At 48.4% G+C, this 22,179-nt stretch overlaps 1 protein-coding gene across 1 annotated transcript in view; it reads right to left on the reverse strand.

Moving 5' to 3' along the window:
• DUOX1 (dual oxidase 1) overlaps positions 1-14,971 on the reverse strand; it is a 34,498-nt gene extending 19,527 nt beyond the window's left edge. Inside the window, exons 1-17 of the mRNA XM_006831695.1 lie at positions 14,914-14,971; positions 13,088-13,171; positions 12,728-12,892; positions 11,755-11,942; positions 11,406-11,607; positions 11,092-11,258; positions 10,635-10,695; positions 10,432-10,528; positions 8,869-8,959; positions 7,867-7,969; positions 7,455-7,627; positions 6,058-6,233; positions 5,784-5,902; positions 5,017-5,154; positions 4,275-4,388; positions 2,136-2,335; positions 1,402-1,587 (exon numbers count right to left, since the gene is read on the reverse strand). Coding sequence (XP_006831758.1) covers positions 1,402-1,587; positions 2,136-2,335; positions 4,275-4,388; positions 5,017-5,154; positions 5,784-5,902; positions 6,058-6,233; positions 7,455-7,627; positions 7,867-7,969; positions 8,869-8,959; positions 10,432-10,528; positions 10,635-10,695; positions 11,092-11,258; positions 11,406-11,607; positions 11,755-11,942; positions 12,728-12,892; positions 13,088-13,171; positions 14,914-14,971 — 2,322 coding nt within the window. The remainder of the gene's footprint in view (positions 1-1,401; positions 1,588-2,135; positions 2,336-4,274; positions 4,389-5,016; positions 5,155-5,783; positions 5,903-6,057; positions 6,234-7,454; positions 7,628-7,866; positions 7,970-8,868; positions 8,960-10,431; positions 10,529-10,634; positions 10,696-11,091; positions 11,259-11,405; positions 11,608-11,754; positions 11,943-12,727; positions 12,893-13,087; positions 13,172-14,913) is intronic.
• Between the last annotated feature and the right edge of the window lie 7,208 nt (positions 14,972-22,179).

Genomic DNA, 22,179 nt, shown 5'->3' on the forward strand with positions numbered 1-22,179 from the left:
TCCTCATCTGCCCTACTTATCTCACAGCGTGATTGTAAGAAGCAACAAGAGAAGTTGTGTGGGAAATGTTTTGAAAAGTTGAAAGCACACATAAAGGTCTGGCAGTCACCCCCAAAACACAGCAGGAATGTCCATATTTTTGATGCATATGAACTGTGTGTGGTGCCCATGTCCTGTACAGGCCCTGCAATGAGTCACCAGCTAAAGGCTGCCAATGAGTCTTTAAAGGCGCTTGCTGTCAATCCACCCAGCCTGCGCTGCCTTGGGTCTCTCTCTGTCCTTGTGCATGCTCAAGTTCAACTTATTCAAAAATCAAATGACTTAAGACATGTGCCTGGTGCATAGTATATGCTCATTAAATAGCAGCTTCCCTTCATGAACTCAATTGCAAGAAATGGACATGATGTTTGGTAAAATAGAAAGTCAGCTAAAATGAGAGAAATCCTCAGTGAGATGGCTTGAAACAATAGACCCAAACATATTAGGGATCATGAGGATGGTACAGGGCTAGGCAATGTTTTGTTTGTTGGACATAGGTTGCCATGTGTTGGAGCCAGCTTGGCAAATAAAAACACCTCATGAATCTTCCCCCCAGTTAGTCAAGCCCGCTACTTCTCAAGTATTAATTTTTCTGATCTTTCATGGGCACCTCTCCCCAATCCTTCCTACCCCTTTTTCTGAGTCAAAACTTTTCCAACCTTTCAGAGCTTTCTATCTTACCCCCACCATGATTTTACTCCTGCCTGAAGGCTTACTACCTTTTCTGATCTCTTAGACCACTCATTTCCCAGATCACCGTTGTAGCCTCATTCTTGGTCACTCATTCTACGTGTGTCTCATCTTCCCAGTGGGAAGATCATGATGTATTTATCATCCATCTCCCGTGCACCTTCCACTGCACTGTGCTGCTCCCCAGCTGCCTTTATTCCATGCCAGACATGGACTTCAGTCCTTCCATTTCTCTCTATCTTGTTTCCCCATGTCCTCCCAATGACTCTCAGAAGTAAGTAAGATGGGCATGAATGCTCCCTGGTGGCCTCTGACAGCTGCACTCCCCCGGAGAGGGGTGGAGCCAGGACTTCCCTAGTCCCCACATTGTTTGTCTTCATCTGGGCTTCTACAACCTTCTGGGCAGATTGAGATGAATCAGGAAAGAAAGCTTGGGCTGCCCTAAGTAGACAGAGAAATGACAAATGCAGAAAACCCCCTTCCTGAGCATCACCTCCCTGGGGTGGGGGCCTGGGAGGGAGCATTTCCTGACAGAAGGATCAGGTGACTTGGGCAAAATTGCAATAAAATTAATTACGGGCCTAGAACGCAGGGTTTCTGACTTTTTCTGGGGTCATCCCATGGCCTCACATAAGAAAGGGCATTGTCACAAGCAGACACTCGAGGACACACCTGGGAGAAGAGGTGCCTGAAAAAGGTCTCCAGGAGGTGACTCCGCTGCTCCCGAGTCACAGCTGCCTTCATTAGCTCCTGTTCCCGAAGCTCCCACTCCTGGAAGCTCAGCCCACTCTCCTTCAGAGTTGCCCTGAGGTTCTCCACCAGCGCCTGCCTCTCTTCCTCCAGGTTAAACAGCAGCACCTACAGGGCAGTAACAGGGAGAACAGCCATTTATCAAGGCCTCTCGAAACCAATCATTTTACACGGATCATGCCAGAGGGGGTCACTAGGAAAAACGGTCTTGTAAAAGAGATATTATTATCTCTCTTTACAGAAAAGGGCTAGGCTAAGTGGAGTGTTAGCATTCCGAGGCACATGTGCAAAGCCATCCTTCCCTTTCTATTCTATGCTGGAGCTATAGAATAGGATGATAAAAACACCAGAGCCTGACTTAGCTCCCCTCCCAAATTTCTCAAAATTCATGAGCTCCAGAAAGAAGAGAACAGGGAAGAGGGCCTAGCTTCTTCCAAGGACTCCTAGCTAGGACCAGCCAGGCAGTTTTAAGGAAGGAAGAGGGCAGACTGTGTCTGTCAAAGAATTAAGGGACTTTGGAGACCACATCATCCAGCAAGCCCAGAGCAGGACAGACATGTTCAAACGTATAGCGCCGCCATGTGCTACAGCAGGGACAAGAACCCAGAAGCCCTGTCTCCTGACCCAGTGTTCCTTCCCCTCCACCTGGGCCATACCAAGTCATACTCCTTGGGGATCTTAAGCAGCAGAGTACGGCGTCCGTGGTTGCTGGACAGAATGAGGTTGACTTGCTGCGGGGGCCGCAACTGAACAGTACGGAGCACGGAGAGCCTGCCGTCCACCACACGGATCTGGCCCTGCTGCAGGTGCACGAGCACAGGCCGGCAGGGCTCCTTTCGGCCCTGCCACTCCAGCGCTGAAGAGAGATAAGGTGTGTCAGCTGGGGCCCACCAAATCCAAAGGCACAGGGCGAAGAAGAGGGCAAACAAGGCTTCCAGCAGCTGCTCGTTCCTTTCTTGGGTACTGAGGGTCATCCACTCCCTGGCAGTCCTGCTGTGTGACTCTAGCCCATGAGAAGAATAATATCTTCCATTTCCTGAGTGCTTACCTATACCCAATACTACACGAAGTGCTTTGTATGACTGTCTCATTTAATCTTCAGAAACCTGTACAGTAGGTACTATTATTATTTTACAGATAAGAAATATTAGGTTTAGATGCTTGTTATTGTTGTTGCTAAGTGCCATCAAGTTAGTGCCAACTCATAGCGACCCTGTACAGAGTTTCTGAGGAGCAGCTGGGGGATTTGAACTGTCAACCTTGTGATTAGTAGTCCAATGCATAGAAGCACCATGCCAAGACTTTCTAGGTTTAGGTTGTTGTTTTTAAGTGTCACCAAGTTGATTTTGACCCTGTGTAGAAAACTCAGAACACGGGAACACTGGACGGTTTAAAATTAACAGGTGTCTGACAGGGTTGTATTCTATCACCAAACTTATTCAACCTGTATGCTGAGCACATTATCCGAGAAGCTGGGTTCTATGAACAAAAATGTGGCATCAGGATTGGTGGAAGACTCATTAACAACCTGTGATATGCAGATGATACAACCTTGCTTGCTGAAAGTGAAGAGGACTTCAAACATTTACTGATGAAGATCGGTAAGGATTGCATCTCAATGTAAAGAAAACAAAAATCCTCACCACTGGGCCAGTAAACAACATTCTTACCAATGGAGAAAAGATTGAAGTTGTCAAGGACTTCGTTCCTCTTGGATCAACTATCAACACTCATGGAAGCAGCAGTCAAGAAATCAAATGACGTATTGCATTAGGCAAATCTGCTGCACAAGACCTTTTTAAAGTGTTGAAAAGCAAAGATGTCAGCTTGAGGATTAAGGTGCACCTGATCCAAGCCCTGGTATTTTCAATAACCTCATATGCATGTGAAAGTTGGACAGTAAATGAGGAAGACCATAGAAGAATTGATGCTTTTGAGTTATGATGTTGGAGGAAAATATTGAAAGTGCCATGGGCTGCCCATAGAACCAACAGATCTGTGTTGGAAGAAGTGCAGCCAGAGTGCTCCTTGGAGGCCAAGACAGCCAAACTTCGTCTCTCATATTTCGGACATATTGTCAAGAGGGACCAGTCACTGGAGAAAGATATCATGTTTGGTAAGGTGGAGGGTCAGAGAAAATGAGGAAAACCCCAGCGAGATGGATTGGCCAAGTGGCAGCATCAGTGGGCACAAGCATGGCAACAATAGTGAGGTTGGCCCAGGATCAGCAGTGTTTCATTCTGCTGTGCATAAGGTCGCTACAAGTCAGCACTGACTCAATGGCACCTAACAGCAACAACATAGGAAACTCACATGTTTCCAAGGAGCACCTAGTGGTTTTGAATCACCAACCTTGTGATTAGCAGTCCAGTGCTTATCCTACAGCACCACACCAGTATATATTTAAAACTCTGCTTTATGCCCTATAAATCATAGTGGTCAGTCTATGATTCCAATCACAAGTCAGTCTGATTCTAGATCTTCATTTATTACTTCTGGTGTATGAAATTCCAGCATCTGGTGCCACAAAACAGTGGTTCTCAGGATCTGGAAGTCATAGAAACCCTCTACATGTAGGCAGGGCCATGGGACCTCTTTTCCATGTATCTATCACATTCTCTTTCTTTGGGACCACTGGGAGGAGCTGTAGACTCTAGGAGACTCCAGGTGAAACTTCTATCTAATGGCACTCTAGTATTTCCCACCCACCCCAAGAGTTCCAGAAAAAGGAAGCCTTTTCCCTAGGCTGCTGGGCTGGAGGTGGGGGTTCTTCCCACTATCAGCCTAAGGCTTACCTTCCACACCCCCTATGAGTTTCTCAGACATGATGCTCTGGCGGTCCTGACCCTGGAGCCTCTTGAAACTTCTCCTCCGGAGTCGGGCAACAATCCAGGCGCTGAGCAGACTGACTGGGAGTGAGTGCAGTAGGATGCTTAGGGAAAGGCAAAGGTCTGGGGAGATGGGAGAGGTTCTTTTCCCAGCTCTTTTTCTTAGCAAGACCCCGACCCCCCTACTCTCCTACCTCCTGGGTCTGTCCCCTCATTTGCCTCACATTGTGAAGCCCCCAGAATCCCACAAAGACTTTTGGATAGCATCTAAGATGCCTGCCCAGCCTCCCCTGCTTCCATCACTCAGGACCTGTCCCAGCCAGAGACGAAGTCCAGAGTCCTTGTACCAAACACGGGACTCACCTCGTTAGGCTGCTCATCAACCCACACACAGCCTTGCCCAAAACTATGTCCCAAGCCCTCGCCCCACAGACTTTGCCTCAGTCCTGGTTCTGAAGCAGGAGTTTGTCTCAGACAAACCTCCAGGTTCAGAATCCTACAGACACTGGACAGTGGGCTCCTCATGGCTCTGAACAAGCTAGGCCCCGGGGAGGCAGCTCTTCCCAGAGATGACTTCTCTGTAACCCAGAAACTTCGTGTGTCCCCTCCTTGTCTGACATTTCTGCCCAGAGGGACAGTACTCTGTAATTTGTTGTCATCGATGGAACCCCCCAATCACCCAATCCCACCCTGTGCTCATCACTTTTACCCAATGGGAAGCAGCAGAGGGTCCCAATGGTGACTCCAAAGCCAAAGCCGCTGCCTTCAAAATAGTCACGAATGACATGGGGAGCACAGGCTGGCAGGCCCTCGGTGCTGAGCTGTCTTGGCTGTGGGCAAGGATCTCCTAAGGAAGCAGAGGAATCCAGGATCTTGGGGATGCTGAGGCCACAGGCTCTGGCACAAGATCACTGAGCAGGTGAGGGTGGCAGAATCAAAGGATAGGCTCTGGGTAGCAGAGGGCAAGGGGCTTCTCACTCTTGCCATTGTATGAAGAATGTAGCGTTTGCCTTCTTGGTTAACAAGCGGCAGTCGGGTCAAAACTGAACATTAATCTCTGTGTCTCCCTCACCCATCCACACACAGCCCTCCCCTCATCACTGCTGTGGCAACAAGAAATCATCACTGAACTTGGCTCTCCTAGTGTTACACCTACCTCCAGCCCCATGCCAGCCCAAACATGAGTCACCTCACCAGTTCTCTCTAAGTCTCAGTCCTGCCCTCGGGCACCTCTGTGACCCAGCAGATCTGGAGGTAACAGGGCCACTGCTTCTGGTATTTCCTGGGATTGTGCAGAGGGGAACCGACACTGCTGGAGCCCACAGCCCTCGAGCCCAGAATCAGAATTTCCAAGGGCAGAATCATGGCTCACTTCCCCTGTGGAGGCTACAGTCCAGCCACACTGAGCTGAGGCCACAGCTGAAGAGGTAGTAGGCTCCAGGCCCAGCGCTCCTCCAGCCAACCCCAGCCACTCACCCTCATGCCAGACAAAGACGTTCGACTGCACGGCGCTGGGGTTCATACTGGTGATGGCCACTAGAACGTCCCGTAGGGTAGTGTTTCTGATTTCTGCAATCTCTTCCTTAGAGAACAGACTGGGGGTGAGGAGAGGGGAGGCGATATTAGGCCCAGGAACCCAGATGAAGAAAGAGACTAGAGAGGAGGTCGCAAGGGAAACTGGGAATCAAGAACCCGTATCTGTGGCCCAGGCTGAGGTGGAATCTGAGGTGGAGGCTCAGGCAAGCCTTACCCGTTCCTTGTGTTCTCAAACCAGTAGCGGTCACCATCCCGCAGTCGCACAAACTGGTCTAGAACAATGGCACTAAAGAGGGGGCCTGGGTCCCCGTGGCTCTCCAGGAGCCCTCCAGGGAGCATCTCTAGCCGGGACAGGTCCTGGTTGTACAGGGCAGCTGTGGCCTCCAGCACCTGAGACTACAAAGGGACAGAAGTGAGTGAAGGGACAGGGTACCAGCCTTGGAACCAAAGAGTAGCTCCCAAGGATTAGAATAATGACAATAACTAACTTCCACATATCCACTACCCATCATGCCTCAGGCACCACTCTGAGTGCTTTACATAAATTAACTCATTTATGGGAAGCCTCTCAAAGATTCAGCTGCATATTTTGTTAAGTTGGAATAAAACAGGCAGCCAGACCCCTACTTTTGTACATAATCTATTATTGAAAAAGTGTGAAAGCTGAAAGAGAAAAATTAGAAATTTAAAAAGTTGAATGGTAGAATGACGTTATAACCATTACTGGTTCCAACCCAGAGCAACCCTGTAAGGGTTTCTGAGAGTGGCTGGTGAGCTTGAAAGGTCGGTCTTGTGGTTCAAACCGATTTTGCAGTCCAGTGCATTAACCCATGCCACACCAGGACTCATGCCTTGTATTCTTTAGAACTAAGTAAAATAAAATTTCCAACTATACATTGTCCTCTAGAGATCGTGTTCAACAATGTCGTCTCAGCATTTTCTATCTGATCTTTACTTTAGTTCTTTACTTCATGATTTAAGAAGCACTTCACCAGATTAACTTCAATGAGGTCCAGTTGAAGCTAAAGATTTGCTATTCTTGGTATGCCTAGTGGGTTCTACTTTTGCAATGATTTGATAATTTTTTAACCCTATGCACTTTTGTATCTTGTTCAATTCCCCATTTCACAACAATTCTATAAAACAGTAAGAGTAAGACATAGTAACAGGCACACAACAGCACAAACACTGCTTTGGTAAGATAGTAAGGTAGCCTCAGCTGATCTGTTGGCTAGCATCCAAGGGTGGCAGCTCAGGGTGTGACAGCTGATTCCCCAAAGGCCACTGGAATGTCACTGTATGAAAGTACAGCTTATTTCAAAGTCAAGGACCTTCTATACTCAAGGTGTTGTTGGAAAGAGTAAACAAGATAATGCCTATTAAGTGTCTAGTGTAAATAAACATATGCTTAATGAATGTCTGCTGAATCTGAGCACACGGAGTCCAGAGCCAAATTCTCCTGGTCTGAGAAACTCCACCCTGGGTGCATTGTTGGAGAAAGTGACCTTGGTGAGCCTTGCCAGGTACTTGTTTCACTGCCCATCTCCCAAGTCTTGGGCCAGTGGGTCCTGGTCCTCCCACCCTGCCCTTTAGGTCCAGACCCCTCCTCACAGTGCCATCACTCCGGGAGAGTGCAGGGTTGATGTCCCTCCAGAGGGTAATGGGAGGTAGGCCCAGTGTTGCCCTGGCTTTGGTATAAGAGGGCAGGCCCAGATCCCGTCCCCTCTGCAGAGAGGTGGCTAGGTAGTCTGTGCGGGAAAACTTCAGTGGTCCAGGCCAGAAATCTGTGGATGAGACACACCAGAGAGTGTGAGAGAACTCAAGGCACCACAGAGGATTCCAGACCAGGTCCTGGGCTCCAGCCTGTCCCAGGGGGACCAGAGTCAGAGTCAGGGGTCAGAAGCTGTCTCAGTGGCAAATACAGTGCAAACTCTGAGCCCTGGACATCTGCCCTGGCTGGGCTCTAGCCAAACCTCCTCCCAAAGTTCAGAGGGCCACAACCTACAGTGACAGCCTGTTTCACCTTGCAAGTCCTCAACCACCACGTGGTCCTCTCGCTCAGCGATCTGTGAGGCCATGCCCAGAAGCAGTGCATTCACATCTTCAGCACTTTGTAGGTTTGGGTGCTTTGCGGGAGAGAAGAGAAAAAGGGATGTAGCAGATGGGGCCACAGATCAGGCAACCTGGCTTCCTCCATCTTACTATCCCTGTCCCTGGGCCCACCCAGGTCTGCTGTTTGCTCCCAGATTGATGGGCCATCCCCCTCTGCAATCTGATTCCCCATTCAGGGTAAGTGATGTCCCTATCCAAAGGTCATGCAGCAAGGAGACAAGTTTCTACAAGAACAAAGGACCCCCACATCTTACTTCTTCTATCTTAGGACACGTAACAGTGTGTTTGGCAGGGCAATAGAAGATCTAGGTCTTGGTACTATGTCACTAATCAGCTGTGTTACTTTAAGGGTCAAGTCACAAATTCCTCTGAATCTCAGTTTCTTTTTAAAAAAGGAAATCAGACTAAAAGGACGTTAAGATCTTTACTGCTCAGTTTCAGGATTCTATGCTTATCTCTTCTCCCTGTACTCCCTCTCCCTCATATATCTTGTGAACACACTACACTAAATAATTTGGTTTTAAATTAATGGTCAAGGTTCTTCACTTACACTGGCCTTGTTTGGATGGGCAAACTCTACCTGGTAATCTCTCTCACACACCCACACTCTGTCCTAGGTCTGTCTAATTGGGAAGTTTCCTTGAGGGGCTGGGATGACTAGGAAGGATACTCTGAGGACTACAGGGGTCCCAGAGTTATGAAGGGAAGAATCTAGGAGGCAGGAATGAATGTAGAACCACACCTGGACAGGCTCCATTGGACTCTCACATAGCTCTGATTTTTTACTTTGTATCTTGGACATTAGTAGGGGAAATGGTTGAGATCTTCCAGAGCTGTCTCCTCCATTTCAGCTCATTCTAGCTCAGATACAGACACACACATATACCCACCCACATATATGCCCCAGTCTGACCTCTCGGCTCCAGTAACTGTTGCAGACTCGGAGAGCTCTTGAGACACTTGAGTTCCGATTGATGATGCCTTGGAAATGGCAACTGGCATTTCTGAAATGCAGGGATCAGGGGAAGACTGAGACCATGGGTTCCCAATGTCAGGTGTCCAATGTTGTAGGGCCAGGAGCCCGAGGCTGCTGCCCCAAGAGGTGATGTGTGGTCAGCCCACTGGTAAATTTTGGTTGTCGTTGTTGTTATGTGCCGTCGAGTCGGTTCCAACCCATAGTGACCCTGTATAGGGTTTCCGAGGAGCAGCTTGAACTGCCAACCTTGCAGTTCAAACGGCTTTGCAGTCTGGCGTATTAACCCACAGCGCCACACCAGAACTCCAAAACTTTGGTAGGTCATGAAATTTTCACTTTTGGAAGGTCCTCTCCCCTCACATTACAGAAAACATCTAAAAATGTGTTTTTGTTGTTGAGTCCATTCCAACTCATAGCAACCCTGTATAGGGTTTCCAAGGAGTGGTTGGTGGGCTTGAATCACTGACCTTGTGGTTAGCAGTCCAATGCTTATCCTAAAGCACCACACTAGGACTCCAAAACTGTACCTGGCACTGATAATAAATATTTATATATGTAATTTTATATTCATGTGTATTTAAAATTTTTCAAGGAAATGTTCATTTTCTTCCTTTAAAATTACTTGTCTATGGATCATTCAGTTGTCAATGATTTCTTAAGCATCACTAGGCATACCAGATATCCCAGAGCAAGATAATCTAGCTTATGAATTATTTTGAAATATAATAAAAATGCTAACAAATAAAGAAGCTGACATGCTTTGTTTCATAAGCATTTGATTAAATATGTATTTTTAAAGTTCTTTCAATATTTTTCTTCAGCTTTCACACATTCTTATAATTTCCCCCTCCCCAAACTTTTAAATCCCAGGCCCTGTACTTATAGTTAAAAATGTCCCCAATTGAGTGTTAAGAGATGATGTTTAGACTCAGTTGGCTCTCTGAGCCACAATTAACCCAAACAAAAACCAAACCCTCTGCTGTCAAGCAGATTCTGACTCACAGTCAGAAGTAGGGTTTCTAACGCTATAAATCTTTACAGGAGCAGGCTGCCACATCTTTCTCCCAAGGAGCAGTTAGTGGGTTCGATCAGCCAACCTTTCAGTTAGCAGCTGAATACTTTAATCATTGCACCACCTGGGTTTCTTGAGGCCCAGTTGTGGTTGTTGTTAAGTGCCATTGAGTCAGTTCCGACTCACCGACTCATAGGGGTTCTGTGTAGGGTTCCCGAGGAGTGGCTGGTGGGTTTGAACCACCGACCTTGTGGTTAGCAGTCCAGTGCTTATCCTACAGTGCCACATCCTTTAATCAGGGGATTAAAATGTAACCAGCTACAGGAGAATGCATATATACATGATATGGTTAGAAACCACAGTGTATCTACTTTTTAGCTGCTACCCTTCCTGGGAAAATGGACACTTCAGGCTGGTCCTGAAGGGCTCTAAGAGCAGATATTTCACCTGTCATTGAACCAGCGCACACATTTGAGCCCCTCCCTCACCTCATGTAGACGCCAGGGGGCACCATGGTAGAAAGGAACTGCTCAGAGGCTGCTAGGAACTCCGGGGAGATGCTGGGGTCCTGAAATGGCCGGTACCCTGGAGGAAAGGGGAGACGACAGAAGACAGAACTTAGTCCGTAAACAAGTCCAAGCTACTCCTATACTATCCCCCAAACTCCCATTCTCTCTTCCCATCCTCTCACCTGCGTACTCTGGGGCCATTTTCTGCAGGAAACTGGGCAGCCACTCGTACAGAGCAATGTTCTGAGGGGCAGGAAGAAGGGAGGCTCATTTGGGAAAACGGGGTGTGTGTGGGGGGTGGGGTGCGGTGGAGTAAGGAGCGGAGGAGGAGGCAACCTGAGTCCAGGGAAGGTTTGCGTTGGGAGATGAGTGCCAGGCCGAGGCTACTCAAATAGGAGCTGGGTTGAGGCCTGCCACCAAGGTGCGACTCTGGATGGGCCCTTGATAGAAGTCAGGGCTAAATAATAATCGCAAGCAACTTCTTGCCTATAAATAGAGCTTTTTGCCTCCTTTCAATTTTTAGGGGCTTTTCCTAGATGTTAGGGTATCATCTTGGAATAGAGTGTCCAAGGATGACTGTGAGGACGACTCTCCGTGGGCAGGACATGGGAGCGCCGTGGGTAGGGCTGTGAGGCCGACCTGGTAGGTGGCGATGACCCTCTTGCGCGCGTGCTGAAACAGCTCCTCGTCCCCCCAGTGCGGGTGCTCGCGGGCCAGCTTCTGTGCGCACAGGTTGTGGTAGCGGAACCACAGTAGTCCCAGCGCCTGCAGGAAGGGATCGCGATTCCCCCGCTCCGCACCAAAGGCTGCATCAACGTGGGGAACAGGGAGGAGATGGGCGATGGCCTGACCAAGGGGCTCCCAACCTCACAGACCCCAACTCTCTGACCCCGATCCGCCCTTCCACGAGCCCTCGAGCCCCGCCCCGCCCCGCTCTATCCCCTTGACCTCACCGTACAGCCCCTTGGTCCCACGCTGCCCGGTGGCGGGGTCCGGTGCGATCCACATGAACAGCGGGTCCTGGGCGTCCCGGGGGAAGGCGGGGTCGGGCCCCGATGCCAGTTGCCCCCCGGAGAAGCTCCTCAGGGCGTCGCTCCATGAGTGTGAGGAGCCATAGATGGCGCTGCCGTCCAGCCAGCCGGTCACCTCGTTGGTCTGCGGGAAGCGAGAAGGTGAGGGTGGTCATCGGAACGGGGAGGGAGGGTCAGGCGTTGTCGCAGGTGAGGGGCCGCCTCTCCCCAACCGACCTGGGCCCCACCTGCCTCCCGTGTAACCCTCACCCCGCTTCCTGCCTAGCCTCACCAGGTCTCGGGGGTTGCTGGGACTCTGTCCGGTCTCGGGATCCCAATGGCTCCTTTGGAAGGGCAGCACCACGTCCCCGCGGTGGTCGGGATCGAACACTGGATCTCCAGGCGGGATGCGGATGTTGAGGAATTCGGCGGGGCAACCGGGCCGCTCCACACTCACCAGGTCAGAGAGCACGTGGTAGCCTGCCCACAATGGGAAGAGAGGACGCTATGGGCCACTCCCCTCTAAGTAAAAAAACTCAGAAGCCATTATGGGCAAGTTCAAGTCTTGACCTTCCTCCCCCACCCTTCTTAGTACTTTGCCTCTGCCTGGACTGGTCTGTAGCTACACTCTGGTCCAAGCTGTTGTCATTGCCAGATTGACCTTCTTCTGGGTAACTGGGAGTGTTCAATGAGTGTGCCCAGGAAAGTAGAGGGCAGCACTCGTTCCAACATGCCCAGAGGCCTGATAGCCTTAGTGGAATATTGGACATAGGGAAGCAAATATGGACTTCCTGGAAGGCCAGCAGGAGACAACATCCCTACTGGGCTAGTGATGACCTTTAGCCACTGGAGTTACTCTAGAAAGACCCCTCAGTCCTTTGTTTGTATCAGAACCCTACTGTGAGCCAGACCTAGATGTCACAGGGGAAAAGGAGAACAGGGTCTGAAGAGAGTCCCTACCAGATTATTTCCATGCTCCTGCCTCTAGTGCCACCAACTAGCCCAACATTCCATGATGCCCCCATAGCCTTCTTTCACCCCTCATCTTGCTTATTGTGGGGCAGACTTTTACCTCTCCCACCTAGACTTCACCTCAGCCTGGAACCTCTCTCCCACTGCTCCCCACGCAAACCATACCACATGGCTTCCCCTTTCCTCTCTCACCTGCCATTTCTCAGCCCCACTATCTCTTCTCTTCTTCACTCTCAGACTATAAGTGTCCAGCTTAACCCATTGACCTCTCTCCTCTAGAGGTTAAGCCTCACCAAAGAAGATCCCCAACACTGTGCGGTTTTGTAGTGAGGCCTGTCCGGCAGGGCCCCTCATGGCAGTGTTGCTGACGTCTCGGGGGTTGGGAAGGTGAGGTTCTCCCAGGGGTTGGTACACACCATCTGCATAGCTGGCTGGAACCAGGCGCTGTAACCTAGAGCCTGGTGGGAGGGATAGTACAAGGATGAATCTTCAGGAGGCTCCCCTGACCTCCTCTCTCCCAAGCTTCTCTCGATACCACAGACCCTAGAATCTTGGAAATGGATGGGCCTTTGCTGGAACCTACCAGTCCTTGCCCCTCAGTGTTGACTACCCACCCTGACGTTGGGCTTTGTCTCTACTTGTTTCTCACGTACCTTTGCTGCCCCATCTGTGCTCCATGAGGTTGTTGTACCATCCATCGAATCGCTGCACCTCCCATGAAATGGAGTTCTGAGACCCTGGGTGAGAAGAGAGGGAAGTGGGCAGCTGGGCAAATCAGTGTGTGAAAGGGCAGGTGGGCAGATGGCCCATAGGATATGGAGTGAAAGAGAGTGAGCACCAGCACAGATGTGGGGTGGGGGTGAGTGGGAGGAAGATGCAGAGGGAGGGAAGCTGGACAAGGTGAGGCCCTGTCTAAGCTGCTAAGCCAAGGAGATGTAGTAGGAAGGAGCCTGGTGTCTGCTTGCAGACAAATAGCCTTAGAGAAGAAGAGTGGGCTGAAGGAGCAGAGGCAATGGGGAACAGGATACAGGAGCCACCCACTCCCCTCACACCTCAGCTCCCAAATTATTCCCAACCCTGTGACACCATACAGGGCAAGAACCCTATCCACACCAGACAGGGACAAGTCATTCTGTAATCCATCCCTAGGCAGGGGCAGTATGGGGAGGGGCCTGGCCCTCTCTGCCCAAGCAGAGCCCAGGGCAAGGGTGTGGGCTCACAGGGCTGAAGTTTTGGGGCCTGTTGCTACACTGGTCTTTTTCCCAGTTTCCTGGGTGGGGTCAGGGACTGAGCTAGCCATATGGGTGATGTCACGCCTTGTCTCTTTGGGACATCATGCCCCCATGAAATTCTTCTTGACCCCACTGTGCTCTCCAAAATGTAGGGTCATGTAGAAAGCACTCAGCTGTTGGGTGAAGAGCTTAGGCAATGGGGGCAGAGAGAAGGATTCAGAATCAAGGGGGTGGGGCTTCCGGTCAGCAGAGTTGATAACTAGCCAGATTCCTTCCTCTAAACTGGGAGGGTACAGGGCTGAGACTCCCTCTGCTCACCTCAGAGAGCAGAAGAAAGGAAAGGGTTTTTACCAGCTAAAGAGAGACCCATTCCTCTCTTTTCCACTCAGACCAATAACAAGATCTTAGAGCTAACCTTCCCCCACCCCACCCCACACATATACAGTCATCTGAAGGTCCAAAACTAAAAAACCAAGTCATTGGTTAAAAAGCCATCAAGTCAATTCCAACAATTCCAACACATCAAGGCAACTCTCAACCCTACATAGGATTTTCAAGACTGTGAGTCTTACTGGGAGCAGACAGACAGCCTCATGTTTTTCCTTCGGACCTTGTGGTCAGACCTTGTGGTTAGCTGTCCAACACCTAACCCACAAAGTCACCAGGGAGAGAAAATGACTCAGGCTTTGATGTTTAAGCAAAGAACTCAGCTAAGAATTCAGGAATTGGAGTATGCCAGTGACTTCCCATTAACTTTGGGTCCAATCACACTCCAAGATGCTTTGTTGCCTTGTTTATCTGTTCAGCCTTTCCTATTTTGGATCAGGGGGTCCTTACTTTCTGGAAAAATAGAGAAGATAGTGGAATAAAATAAGAAGGCTCCTTAATTCTTTGCATGTAGGGAAATTTTTAATTGTATTATTTATCTATCCATTCAACAGGCTTGAAGTGAGTACCTACCATGTGCCGGGCATTGTATTATCTAAGGTAGGACTAGGGACAGAACAGCAATAGGTTTAAGCATTTGAGACAATTGTGAGGATGGAGCAGGATGGGGCAGTTTTTCGCTCTGTTATACACAGAGTAGCTATGAGTCAGAAATGACTTGAAGGTACCTAACACTAACAACTAGCACTGATACTAAAAGGGACACAGATTAATGGGACACATCTCTTGTCTTTGGAGCTGCTCAGAGGATGTTGGGTTCCTTTTGTTCCAGTCATGTTTCTTTCTTAATATGTACTCACCCATGGAAATCCATGGCCCAACCAGAAGGGTCCATGCCAGAGTCAGTCGACAGGCCATGATAAAATGATTAAAGGGTACCAGTGTTAGAAGACCCCAGAATTGAGACCCTAGAAAAAGACAGAGGACAGAAAACATGAGTCCCAGTTGTTCAGAAAAAATCAGGTCAAGGCCTTATGAATCAAAACCTGGGACTGGGCCAAAGCCACAGAGGTAATCAATAAGCAGGATGTCCTCTCTCTCATGATTCTTTAATTTATTCAACAAATACTTAATGAGCAGCTACTTATTATGTGGGGTGCAGTAGAGTCGGTTCCTGTACAAGTGACCCTGTACTCATAGCGACCCTATACAGGGTTTCCGAGGCTGTAAATCTTTACAGGAGCAGAAAGCGTCATCTTTCTCCCACAGAGCAACTGGTAGTCTCGAACTGCTGATCTTGCAGTTCACAGCCCAATTTGTAACCACTACGCTACTTGAAATTAAGCAATGAGCAAAAAAAAACAGAAATCTCTGTCTTCGTGGAATTTGCCTTCTAAGATGAATTAGAAAACCTTGCTTTGACCTAGCTCCTACAGAGTGTGTTTCTTGGACAGACCTTGATTCTTGGTAAGTCACATATTCCATTTGGATCATGTCTTCCTCTTCTGACAACAGGAGTAAACATGCTTGCACTGCCTACCTCCAAGAGTGGTTGTCAGAATCAATGTGAGAATGAATTGGAATTCAATCAAGAAAAGTGACAGGTGTTATGCAAATATGATATAGAGTGGGCCAGAGCCTGGCTCCTCTGGGTGGACCCAGAATGTGCAGCTCCTGTTCTCTCTCCGTAGACCAGCAAACTACCCTAGGACAATAGGGAGGCAAAGGTAGCAAGAGATTCAGGCTGGGACTTCTGAGCAACAGGCCAGTGAAGACCTCCTAAAGGCAACCTAGAGATGGTGGAGTGGGGGTGGGATGGGGATGGGGAGGATGGTGAGAGCTCACAAAGCCTCGTCTCCAGCCAAACCCTCAGGGCTCTGGATGGGTTTTCTAATCACAGAGAAGGGCACCTCAGGGATAATCTCATCCTCCTCTCCATCTCCCATCAAACAAATGAAGAAACCCAGGTCCTGTCATAACTCAGAAAGCTAGTGTTCCTCTGCTTCACGCCACAGAGCCTGTCCAGCTGCTGGTCTCTGTATGTGTGTGAGTCCTGGGACAATGAAGAGGACTTTGAAGAGCTATATTCTGGATCCTGGATGGTTGGAACTGTCATAGTGGTCCTTTCTTGATCCAGGATGTCTTACTCCTTCAGTCCTCACCCCTACTATGTCTTCAGGATCCTGGGCCCCAGACACCAGTGTAACCCTCAACCCCTAAAGACATGTGGTGGGTGGGCTCTCAGGTCAGGCTGTAGGGATAACCTGAAGAGGAAAGTGGTGTGCTTAATAACCACTCCTTGTGAGTGAGTAGCCCTTAAAGATTTATACAACAGCAGGGGTGCACAATCCAGGGCAGGTAGTGAGGCCCCAGGCAGTAGCAGAACCAGTGAGAGAACAGAAGCTTGCCTGGATCTTGCCTCACATGACCACTTTCCCAGCCCAAGGTCCTAGAGTGGTGACTCTGGGGTGGGGGAAGATGAGTCAAGGCTATAGTGATACCAACTTGGTTCCCATGGAAGGGTGAGGGTAGGACTGAACCCTAAAGGCCCAAAGTAGCTTAGCTAGAAAGATATGCTAGTTTCAGGAGGAGGCCCCCCAAAAAAGGTAGGCCATCCAGCAGCCTCGGGTCCAAAAGAGCCCGATCTGCCCGAACCTTGGTGGGATGGACGGTAGGCCCTAACAGAGCCCACCCATTTTGGCCTTAAGCTAAGATAGGAGGCGCTAAGGACTAGAATTCCCCTTCCCTCGGAAACGTGGCGTAACTGGGGCTCGCTGGATGGGGAGAATGTTGCCCTCCCACAGTCCGCAGAAGCCCTCCCAGATCTGACCTGCGGCCGCGATTCCCCGGAGCTCCAGGCTGCGGATAAGCTTCCGCCGGGCTCCCAGCGGAGCTCTCGACGCCGGCTCCTGTGCGGCTCCCCAGGCCAGCTCTGCGCAGGGGCGGGCGGGATCCGGGGGGTGAAGAAGGACGGCGGGGCCCGGCAGAGGCGAGGCGGGGCGGGGCCCGGCAGGGTGGGGCGGGATAGGAGCCGGCGCGCCAAGGACCCGCCAACGTGTTCCAAGGGACACAGGGAGCGCAAGGTGAGAAAGCACGGGTCCTAGGACTCAGGTGCAGAGAGTCGTCCTGCCTATGCCGAGCGGTGGGCTAATGCGGCCACGTGGGTGGCCAGTTGCCTCTACTGACTTGTTGAGTAGAGGTGGGGGGGCGGTAGAGGGACCGGGGGGAGGGGGGAACTCTCCTCAAATGCTCTCCACACTGTTGGTCTGCGCTCTAGGACCGAGAGGGTCGGTCATCAGCCACGGTCCAGGCCTAGCGTAAAAGCTAGGTAACTGTCCCGAGAGCTTCTAAGAGTCGGAGAATACCGCCTTCCCGGAGTTCCCTGGGAGATCTCTCCGCTCCCACGCCCTGCTGGATCCCGCACTGCAACGTTAGGTTTGCTGTGGAGTCACCCGTGGGGATATTGGGCACGGGGTGTGGAGAAGGAGGGGTCGGAGGGATGGCGGCAGAGGGGTTGGACATGGAGTAGTGCGATGCTACATCCTCTCCATCTCTGTCCCTGTCAGGGCCCAGGGTGGAGGTGGCGGCGTGGGCTAGAGGGAGGTGCAGTAGATCCGACAAGGCTGAGAACCACTTAGAGTAGGAGACTGGGAAGTACCACGAACCCGGTTAGTCCGGTCACAGCCTGGTCCGTGACAGTGTTAAGAAAGGAGTGGGGGTTGGGAAGGACCTTATGGAAAGAATGGGCGCGCGTTTTTTGTTGACAGAACGTCCGGACCTAGCTCTCTCTCCATTTCCATTGCCGGGAGTGCTGCGGGTGAGGTTCGACTAGTAGGAGTCGAACGGCTTCCACGGACACTTGTTTTCGAAAAGACCAAGGTAAAGAACCGTCATCCGGGTGTGGGTGGCGGGAGATGTGCCTGCGGGGTCCGAGCGGTAAAAGCAGATTAGGAGCCGGCCTTGAAGTGCCACCCCCGCCCCGGCCTCGGCCCCTAGGGGCACACTTCGTAAATTCCCCTAGACCAAGCTCTGTTCTAGTAGTTGTGGTGTGGCGCTGTGGACTAATTCATCAGACTGCAAAGTCGTTTGAACTGCAAGGTCGGTGGTTCAAGCTCATCAGCTGCTCCTTGGAAACCCTATCCAGTGTGCTATGGGTCAGAATTGACTCCATGGCACTTAACAAGAAGCTCTGATCTAGTGGTAATTCTCCAAAGAGGAAGTTTGGTAGGAACACTCCTAAGTCTATAAATGCCATCAAGTCTACAGACATTGAATCTTTATGTCAGCTTAACTGAATTCTGTATACTTTGGTTAACCTGATTTAGCACCCCTGAGCTCCTCACCCGCCTCAGCACTGGGGAATCCTGCCCAAGCCCACTTTTCAGATCCTATTCTGTTTCTCCACCAAACTCCTCCTTTGCTGAAAGGACATACAGGCACATGCCTTCACAGATCTCTTTCTTGAAGAGGAAGGTCTTGAACAGCAATTCCTGACAGGGTCCCATTAGCCAACTAGAGCTATAAACTTTAATGGAGCCAGCCCTAACTGGGAAATAAATCATCATGTTCCAGTGGCTTTGCATCACTAATTAGAGTTCTTGGCAAATCCAAACCTGTCACCCTCCCCACTTTGTAGAGCTTTAGGGGCCTTACTCTGTCTGAGTTCTGGCAGAAAGTCAGGGGGAGACTTCTGGGGATCGATTGAGTCAAGCTAAGAGAAGTCATAGAGCGCTGACCAAGCACATAACTGACTTTGAATGCTGGAGACTGGAGTTGTAATAGGCTAAGGTTTTGTTTTGTTTGTTTGTTTTTTAAAGATTCTAACCTATATCTCTTGCCCATCCTTTATATTTAACAAGGGAACCTCACTTCATGTGAGGACTAAGTAACTGCATTGGAAATATGCTTGGGGATGAGAAAAGGCATCAGTATTTGAAATCTTTCACAGGCTAGGTGAAAGGAGGACCCCAAAGTGTGGGATTGGCCCACCCCGGTGAGAAATCACTGCCATTTTGTCACAAGTCCTCTGATGGTGTGTTTTAAGGTCTCTGTCATTAAGAATGAGGTAGTTTGTGTGCTTTCATCTTGTGTCTAGGTCTTGTGTTTTTATAAAATGTGTCTGATAAACATCTGCATATTTATTCAAATTTGTTGTTGTTAAATGCCACCAAGTTGGTTCTGACTCATAGCAACCCTGTTTAGGGTTTCCAAGGAGCAGATGGTGGGTTTTAACTGCCAACCTGTGGTTAGTAGTCCAGTGCTTACCCTACAGCACTACGCTAGAACTCAGCTATACTAATTTATATTATGTATATATGTTCAAAATGTGTGGTGCTATGGGTTAATGCTCTGAACTACAAAGTCGGTTTGAACAGCAAGGTTGGCATTTCAAGCTCACCAGCAGCTCCTCAGAAACCCTATACAGTATCTCTGTGGGTAGGAACCAACTTGACGACACTTAGCAACAATAACATATATACAAATCATGGTAGTCAGCTAGGAGAAGTGGGCCCGGTGAACATTTACATGACATTTTTCTCAAATTAGAAGTTCTATTGTCAGACTCTACTTGTCAAACTAGGAAGGAAGATATTCCAGAGGAAAACACGAGTTTTGTAGGAAAAGCAGGATTGCTATGCGTGGAAACGTTCATTTCAATCCCGCCTCTTCATGCAAGAGGCCCGGTAATTTAACAATGTAACCAAATTAGGATCAGCATTATGGAAAATTAACTTTAAATTAGGCAGTGTTGATTAAGGAAGACTTAAGTCATTATAATGAACAACAACAAAGATGAAGAAAGATAAGTTTTATTCACCAGCTGTCCCTTTTTCTGTCTTGTAAAACTCACCACCAACTATCTTTTTGCTTAGCCATATTTAATAAATATTTTGGAGAATTAAGAGTAAGTTAGCATTGTTCTTCTATACTTATGATACAGAAAGCTTTTGTCAGTGTGTCTTTGAAGCACCCTGTTAATAGAGATGAGTCGTTCTTGTAAAATATTTTATAATCTCCCTTTTAAATAAAAGTAGGTATAATACTATTAATATTCAACCCTGACCAAAGAAAATTGCATTACATATTATTACTTGTATTGCAAATATTTAGCTTTGCGATTTCAGCATGTGAAATGTATTCTTGCTATTAGCAACCTTGCTTTATAGTCCCATCTGATTAACCAGTATATACTACACTTTATAATTCTTCCTCCTACACCCTTTCATCAAAATGTAATGGCTTCTGTCTAGGTGTTGTCAATAAAATATTCTTAGCTCAATCATCATCTGCCTTAAATACAGGGTTTTGAACCAGATCCAACCTGTTCAGATACTGCATCCATATTGTTTGGCCAAGGGAGCAAATTGAGACAAGCCTGAATTAGGGGGGAAAAAAAAAATGGGATGAAGCAGAATGATAACCAGAGTAGGAAAAGTTACAGGTGGAAGCTCTAGATTGAGAGACTAGGAAAAGATGTTGTGAGCTCTTTCGGAATCCTGATGTGGGATACTGGATTATTGTCAGGATGGAGAATGACACACGTTCAAAGCAGAGGAGTCAGCTGCCATCTTTGGGTGGGGCAACTCTGTTTCCAACTGTGGTCAAGAGATTTGGTTGCTATGCTGCATACACGCTGCCCTTGTTTTCTAAGAGAGAGTTATTAGCAGGCTATGGCTACACTAGGAAGAATTAATTAGAAGCCCTGTTTACTGTCATTTTTATAGATTTTACAAGATTAATTTCATCTATAAATTCTTACTCACTTTAACTAGGGTGGGAATATATATTTCTGATTCAAATAAACATGCTCATTAATGCTTGGGTCTTGGTTAGTTTTGGAGACTCCAACTATTGGAAGAGGTTTTCTGGAAATTTTGTGAAGTCAGTACAAATTACCAGAGTTGGTCAAATCCCTTCCAGTTAGTCCTTAGTCCAGTACTGATGAAATTCAGTTAATGTTAATGTTGAACAGAAGAATGTAGAATGAAGTACAATTATAGGGCAGTGAGGAAGCATAGCTCCCTCTTGTGTGCAAAATCGGGAGCAAACGAAGGAAAAGGAACTCATTCATATATTCATTCATTTGGTGTATATACAAAGCCTGATTACTATATGCTATTGTAGGGGGTTGCATTGGGCAATTAGACTTACTGTGTTAGGCAACTCTGCTGCACAAGACCTCTTTAAAGTATTCAAGATCAAAGATGTCAGTTTGAGGTGACATCTGACCCAAGCAGTAGCTTCATATGCATGTAAAAGTTCAACAAGGAATAAGGAAGACTGTAGAAGAATTGATTCCTTTAAGTTATGGTGTTGGAGAAGAATATTGAAAGTACCATGGACTGCTAGAAAACAAATCTGTGTTGGAAGAAATACAGCTAGATTGTTCCTTAGAAGCCAGCATGGTAAGACTTCGTCTCTCACACTTCAGACATATTATCAGGAGGGACTAGTCCCTGAGAAGGACATCATGCTAGGTAAAGTGGAGGGTCAGCAAAAGAAAGGAAGACCCTCACAAGATGGATTAACTCAGTGGCAATAACAATGGGCTCACGCTTAACAAGCGTATTGTGAGGCCGATACAGGACCAGGCAGTGGTTTGTTCTGTTGTGCATACAGTTGCTATGAGTCGGAACTGACCTGACTATACTTAACAACAACAATGTGTAGAGGATGCAAAGATGGAAAGCCAAAGCCTCTTCCCTCAAGGAGCTTAGAGTTTAATGAGGAGACAGATGTTCAGACCATTATAGACGTTGTAATCATCAAGGTATGTTCAAAACACAATCAGAACATTCGAGGTGAGACTGCTCAAATTGGCCCAATGGTGTCAGAGGAAACTTCAGAGAGGAGGTAACGAGTTGAGACTTGAAGAGTGTAAAGAAGTTTGCCAAAAGGGTGAGAGCATTCCAAATAGAGGAAATGACGTATACAAAGGCATTGAGGCTTGAAAGAGCATGTCATATTGAGGGAGAGGCAAATAATTTAGTTATTGTTAGAGAATCAGCTGAACAGAAAATGAAAATGAAGGAGTAAGTGGGACCAGATTATAATGGACTTTATATATGATGGTGAGATTAGATTGTCCCAGAAATCATTACAAGCAAAGAAGTAAAATAATTATG

Source organism: Chrysochloris asiatica, unplaced genomic scaffold, assembly GCF_000296735.1.
Source record: "Chrysochloris asiatica unplaced genomic scaffold, ChrAsi1.0 scaffold00004, whole genome shotgun sequence".
Taxonomy (NCBI): Eukaryota; Metazoa; Chordata; class Mammalia; order Afrosoricida; family Chrysochloridae; genus Chrysochloris; species Chrysochloris asiatica.